The following is a 7,568-nucleotide window of genomic DNA, read 5'->3' as shown; positions in this document are numbered from 1 at the left end:
CCAAAATGTATATAAAAATGATACATATTAATACAATATATTATAATATTTACAATTTATAATGAAAAAAAAAAAAAAGTAAAACTCAGAAAAACTCAAATTTAGACAAAAATTAATATTTTAAATCCTTTAATTTACTTCTAGACCTTAATAACATAAAAATGTATATTTTTAATTTAAAAGTAATAAAATATTGTACTTTATTTTTATGTGAATATTTTAAATAAATTAGAAAATTTCTAAACATGCTATTTTTACAAATTATAATATTAATTCATTAAAAAAAAATTTATTTATGCTATATATTTTTTAAGAAAAAAAAAAAAATATATATATTTCTTTAAATAAATACCATAATTGTTTCACCAAATTTTTATGATTTATATATATGATTTTAAAAAAAAAATCATAAAAAAAAATTTTTTTTAAATGCACTTCAATTTTATTGTATTTTATTTCTAACTTTTATAATATAAATATTTTGTCATTATATTTAATCTGAATTGTTTTTAACTGTAGTTAAATTGTGCACATAATATGAATAAATTTAAATTTTTAAAACCGTAGAAAAATAACATAAAATAAATAATTTAAGTTAAACTAAAAACATTAATATATACAATAAATAGCATATTTATACGTGAACATTACAGTTTTTTTTTTTTTTTTTTTTTTTTTTTTTACCTTTATTATTTATAAAAAACATTATAAAAATATTTTACACAATATTTTGAATTATTTTTAGATAATTCAATTACTAGATATATATATATATAATTTAAGTTAAAATTATTATATATGTAATATATATAATTTAATAAATATATTATAAATTTTTTTTTTAAACATATTTCATAAGAAATACTATCTATAATAGTTTTTATATTTGTTAAAATTATTGTTATTATAACTTAAAATTCACCATATTTAAAAATATTTTTTTTCATAATTGTTTCTGTTGCTTTTTAATATATTTATGTAGAAACTTTTAGCAAAATATGTACACACATTTTTGCTTTAATTATATATCATTAAGTAATAAAAATTATTACTTCAGTGTATTGTTTATTTTTATTGAGTTTTATATATTATTATTACTTAAATTATAAAAATTAAGATAATTTTTATATTTATTTAAATTCTTTTTTTTTTTTCAGATTTTTATTGTCATATATTTCAAATTATTTCCCTGAATAGGACATTTCACACCTATCTGTGAATTTATAATTTAAAATGCATTTCATAATTTCTAAAATTTAATTCCTCCAATAATAATTTGTTATGTAAGAAATTGAATCATAATTAAAATAAATACAAATTTATGTAAATTACATTTTTATTATTGTTTTAATTAAAACTACCATTATACCCACAAATGTAAATAAGATTATGATACCTTGTTTTTAATTTTTTCAATATTTATTGCTATATATCATAAATTTTTTATCAAAAATATTTTAGTGGTTGTATGTTAAAAGTAAATTAAATTGAATTTCAATGTTTTAAAAAGAAAACAAAAGGATTTATTTTTACATTTTTTATTAAATTATTGTATAGTATATTTTAAGATATTGTATATAAATTAAATTCAAACTTTGTTTAAAATAAATAAACATTTGTACTCAGATATATCTCTATATTAAATGTAATCTGTAAGAGAAACATTGTATTCTCTTTATTAATTAGTATTTCCAATACATTAGTAAAGTCATTGAAGGGACAATTAATAAATCATATATATAATCATACTTTCTTATAATGAATAGGAAGGTTATTTCTCTCCACAAAATTTCTAGGAATATTATTTTTATATCCTCACTAACAACATCTATTTTCTGTCAAGAAGGAATACATGAAAGTTTTCATATTCTTTTAACGTTATATCATCATATAACATGTGATTAAGAATAACATTTTAATCATCTATTGACCTAGAAATCCAATAATCTAAATTATTTTAAACTCCTCTAATGTGTTCAAATACTGAGCAAAATTCGGATAGTCTAATTTCCATCTTTACAATTTCCTAGTACTAGCAGAATCAACTTTTATTATACCATTACAATTTGCTTTTATAAATACTTTAGATCCTTTAATATAATAATCAAATGTTTTACAAGATATAATTATTAAGAATAGTTCTATTTCTATTATTCTCCATTTCCATTTAGCATCATTTAATTTTTTTAAAGTATAATAAATAAATTTTGTGCAACCATTATCATTATCTATTTCAGTTAATGCGACCCCAAAGCATTATAAGAGACTTCAGTAAAACAGTATTCGGTTTTTTGGATCAAAGATATAATAAATTATTTAAACCATTTTCTTTTTATTTATTAAAAAATCTGAGAATAATTAGTAATGAAACTAATTTAGAAATACACGAATAAAATTTTTTAATATATTTCATATAATAATTAGTATCTCCTAATAGTGTAAAAATAGCATTATCAATATAACTTAAATGATATTTGAATAAATAAAATAAGTAAAAACATTTGCATTTTTTCATGTTAAAATACGAATAAAATGAGCAAGATAAAAAAAAATAAATATACAAAATATGTACAAAAAAAAGAAAAAAAGATGATCGCTTTAATGACAAATACACTAAAAAAAATGTAGATATGTTTTGTTAAATTTGTTTTTTTATTATAATTCTGACTAAAAAAAAAATTAATATTTTTTTTTTTTTGGTAATGATTTTTCTCATTGTTATTTTATTAAAAAAAAATATATCTCAAGCAATAAAATTTTTCTTTTGGGAACGATAATGTAGAATATTTTTTTCATGAGAGATTAAAAGTGTAAGGCAAAATGTGACATACATGAGATATTGTGTAAATTAACAACAAAAATATTTGAATGATATAATTAATATTTTATATTAATTAATAAAATTGAATAATTTGCTTAATGTTTTAATTTAGTAAAAATAAAATAAGTATAATTTTTTATATATATTCTCTATTAATTTATTCCATACTAACACGGTCATTGAACAGATGTTTTATTAAATGGATGTTAGGTAACTTTGCTAGAGTACTGTTTTATTAACTGGGTATTCGGGGACTTTACTATAGTACTGAACAAACCAATTAATAAAGAGCATGTAGAGATGCCTCTACGATTTTTGTATATTTATATATATTTTTATATGCTTTGAACCAGTAACTCTTAACTGTGTGCTCTACTTCGTTCAGCATTATTTTATTTCAATAGGTATTTATTTACTTTAATAAAAATCCTTATTTTTATTAAAAATTTAAATCCTTATTGAACATTAATTATTAATTAATTGTAAATTACTAGCTTATTTGTTATGAGTTACATTCAGCAATTAATATATATTGTCGTTGAATTAACAAAACATAAACAATTATTGACAAATACAAAATAAATTATATAAAATTTAATTACATGAAAATTTTATTGTTATATGTATAAAATTTTCTTTTACAAAATTCATCATCCAAAAATTTCATTTAATTCCTCACTTTTCCCCCCAAAAAAAAATTCTTTTTTTTTTTTTTTTTTTATTTATTTATTTGTAACAAATATTTTAAAAATTTCATTTTTTTAATCAAATTTTTCCTGACTATCTTTACATTTTTTTTTTATCAAATTTTTTTTCCTGACAGTCTTTGTACTTTTTTTTTAAAAAGTACAAAAAAAAAAAATCATCAATTTTTTTTTTGTGCGTGTGTGTGCATGACTAACTTCGTATACTTCATTTAACTAGTCCTTTTATTTTCCAAAAAGGTTAATGAAGCCTTTTATTAACCAAGTACTGAACAAACAAATTAATAAAGAGCATATAGAGTTGCTTCTACGGTTTTTATGTATTTATATATATTTTTAAATGATTTAAACTAGTGATCCTTAATTATGTGATCTACTTCGTTGAGCATTCTTTAATTTCAATAGGAATTTATTTACTTTAATAAATAAATCTTTATTTTTATTAAAAATTTAAATCCTTATTGAATATTTATTATTAATTAAATGTATATTTCTTGTTTCTTTGTTATGAGTTATGTTCAGCTATTTAAATATATTTCTGTTGAATTAACAAACATAAACAATTAGTAAAAATCAAATTAATTATATGAATATTAATTACGTTAAAATTTTGTTGTCATATGTATAAAATTTTCTCTCACAAATTAAATATATAAATATGATGCAAATTAAACTCTTTTATGTAAATATTTTTATCTGTTTAAGATCTTATTTTTATTGGTACTAAATTGTACTCTCGATTTTTATTTTACCAATCTTTTTCTTCTCAAATTAAAATCATTTAAAAAAAATGAATATATTTTTTTTTTTTCCTATCTCTGTTTTTTTTTTTTCTAGAAAAATATCAAAAATAAATTCAATAATTTTTTTTTTTTTTTTTCCGCATGTGCACAACCAACTACGTATTCTTCATATATCCAGTCCTTTTTATTACCAAAAAGGTTAATGAAGCCTTTTATTAACCATTCACTATATGTNTTTTCCCCCCAAAAAAAAATTCTTTTTTTTTTTTTTTTTTTATTTATTTATTTGTAACAAATATTTTAAAAATTTCATTTTTTTAATCAAATTTTTCCTGACTATCTTTACATTTTTTTTTTATCAAATTTTTTTTCCTGACAGTCTTTGTACTTTTTTTTTAAAAAGTACAAAAAAAAAAAATCATCAATTTTTTTTTTGTGCGTGTGTGTGCATGACTAACTTCGTATACTTCATTTAACTAGTCCTTTTATTTTCCAAAAAGGTTAATGAAGCCTTTTATTAACCAAGTACTGAACAAACAAATTAATAAAGAGCATATAGAGTTGCTTCTACGGTTTTTATGTATTTATATATATTTTTAAATGATTTAAACTAGTGATCCTTAATTATGTGATCTACTTCGTTGAGCATTCTTTAATTTCAATAGGAATTTATTTACTTTAATAAATAAATCTTTATTTTTATTAAAAATTTAAATCCTTATTGAATATTTATTATTAATTAAATGTATATTTCTTGTTTCTTTGTTATGAGTTATGTTCAGCTATTTAAATATATTTCTGTTGAATTAACAAACATAAACAATTAGTAAAAATCAAATTAATTATATGAATATTAATTACGTTAAAATTTTGTTGTCATATGTATAAAATTTTCTCTCACAAATTAAATATATAAATATGATGCAAATTAAACTCTTTTATGTAAATATTTTTATCTGTTTAAGATCTTATTTTTATTGGTACTAAATTGTACTCTCGATTTTTATTTTACCAATCTTTTTCTTCTCAAATTAAAATCATTTAAAAAAAATGAATATATTTTTTTTTTTTCCTATCTCTGTTTTTTTTTTTTCTAGAAAAATATCAAAAATAAATTCAATAATTTTTTTTTTTTTTTTTCCGCATGTGCACAACCAACTACGTATTCTTCATATATCCAGTCCTTTTTATTACCAAAAAGGTTAATGAAGCCTTTTATTAACCATTCACTATATGTCCAAAATGTTACTGCAAATGTAACATCTAATAATACTAACAATTCCATATATACATCAACTTTCCCTCTGTTAATTGCCTTTCTAGTTGGTGCATCACTTTTGTTAATTATTTTCCTTTTCATTATTCATTATAAGGTAAAATAAAATTATTATATATATATATTACTGAATTCCTTTTAATCATTTGTCTTATTTATTGTCATATTGTCATTAAAAATGTATATATTATATACTTAAAATTTTCTATTTATATAACAGTATAATCCTATTAGATTTTTACCTGGTAAAGCATCAAAGAAAAAGAAAAAACATACAAAAAGAAATATCAGAAAGGAAATTCAATGAATTTTATAATAACGCCTTCAGATATTCCATATGAATTACTAGAAAGTAATATTCAACTCAATAATGTATGTAACAGAACAAATAATTCATTATGCAGCATTGTATTTGAAAATAACCTAAGTAACGCACTTACAGAAAAATCAGAAGAAAAAGAAATTAATATAAAAACAAAAAGTGATATTGCGATAATAAGAGAAAAATTAAAATCGAGGATTATAATAGAAACATATATAATAATAATAGACAAATGTAAAAAGGAGTAATGGAAAAAGAACAGGAAAGTATTTTTTAATATATATCTGGAAAAATTAAAAAAAAAAGGTATATATTTAGATATATGGTTAATAAAAGGCTTCATTAACCTTTCTGGTAATAAAAAGAACTAGCTATATGAAGAATACGTAGTTTGTTGTGCTAACGCGAGAAAAAAAAAAAAAAAAAAAAAAAATTATTGGAATTTTTTTTTGAGAAATGTTTCTTTTTAAGAGGATAAAGATAAAAAAATAAAAAAAAAATAAAAAGATTTAATTTTTTTTTTTGGGAAGAGAGAGATTTTTTTTTTAACAAAAGATAATAATTTTTTGTGAAAGAGTTTAATTTACATAATATTTATATTTTGAATTTATGAGTGAAAATTTTATACATATGACAATACAATTTTCATGTAATTAATATTCATATAATTAATTTGCATTTTTAACAATTATGTTTGCGAATTCAACAGTAATATATGTAAATTGCTGAATATAACTCACAACAAAGAAATAATTAAGTTACATTTAATTATTAGTCAATATTCAATAAGAATTTAAATTTTTAATAAAAATAAGGATTTTTATTAAAGTAAATAAAAGCCTATTAAAAGTAAAGAAGGTTGAACGAAGTAGAGCACATAGTTAAGAGTTACTCGTTCAAAGCATATAAAATACGTATAAATACAACAAAATAGTAGAGACACCTCTACATGCTCTTTATTAATTGGTTTGTTCGGTACTCCGGTAAAGTCACCGAACACCCAGTTAATAAAACATGCACAAATGTATAATAAATAAAAATAAAATTGTTTACTTTAAAATAAATAATCTTAAAAGTAAGCACTAAATATATACCGATAACCAGAATTTAATTAATCCATGCTGAACAAATAGAATTACAAAAAATTTAAATCAACAAACGACCAATAACTATAATCATAATAAATTTATATCCTTTAAACATAACCTTTACCCTTTTCCTCACAACATGCATATTCAAAATAAATATTATAAAATTCAACAATAAAATTTTTATAAAATTTGTACTATGTCATAATATTCATACAGTCAACTTATCTTTTACCTTCTCTTTTTTTTTTAATATACTTATTCAATTATTAATCGTAATATCATCTTAATAATATAAATATATAAAAATAACAAAAATCATAAAAATTTTAAATAATTATTAAATTTTTAATAATTAAAATTTATAAATATGATTATAATTATAAATATTCATAAAAAAAAATGTTTCATCTTTAATATTCCCTTAAAAAAAATAATCAATCTTCATACAAATCAAATAAAATACTAATAAAAATAAAATAAATTTACTTTTCTTACAACTTTTTTTTAATAGAATTTTAATCTTAATACAAGTTTTTTTTTATTATCATTTTTTTTTTAATACAACTTTTTTTTTAATATCATTTTTTTCTTAACAGATCTTTATTTTTATT

At 18.7% G+C, this 7,568-nt stretch overlaps 1 protein-coding gene across 1 annotated transcript, besides 5 other annotated features; it reads left to right on the top strand.

The window, feature by feature from the left end:
• Positions 1-1,733: 1,733 nt before the first annotated feature.
• Positions 1,734-2,356: a repeat region.
• Positions 2,357-3,049: 693 nt separating this feature from the next.
• Positions 3,050-3,628: a repeat region.
• Positions 3,629-3,789: 161 nt separating this feature from the next.
• Positions 3,790-4,293: a repeat region.
• Positions 4,294-4,792: 499 nt separating this feature from the next.
• Positions 4,793-5,296: a repeat region.
• A 177-nt stretch (positions 5,297-5,473) lies between these two features.
• Positions 5,474-6,114, top strand: PGAL8A_00179500 (surface-associated interspersed protein (SURFIN), fragment; the record flags this gene model as incomplete). Its single annotated transcript, XM_028670479.1, has 2 exons — positions 5,474-5,641; positions 5,836-6,114. 2 exons carry the CDS (start codon positions 5,474-5,476, stop codon positions 6,112-6,114), a joined length of 447 nt encoding a protein of 148 aa, XP_028527227.1.
• Positions 6,115-6,187: 73 nt separating this feature from the next.
• Positions 6,188-6,881: a repeat region.
• Positions 6,882-7,568: the final 687 nt, after the last annotated feature.

This window comes from Plasmodium gallinaceum, assembly GCF_900005855.1.
Source record: "Plasmodium gallinaceum strain 8A genome assembly, contig: PGAL8A_v1_68, whole genome shotgun sequence".
In the NCBI taxonomy this organism is placed as follows: domain Eukaryota; phylum Apicomplexa; class Aconoidasida; order Haemosporida; family Plasmodiidae; genus Plasmodium; species Plasmodium gallinaceum.
This window is presented reverse-complemented; position numbering and strand designations above follow the sequence as displayed.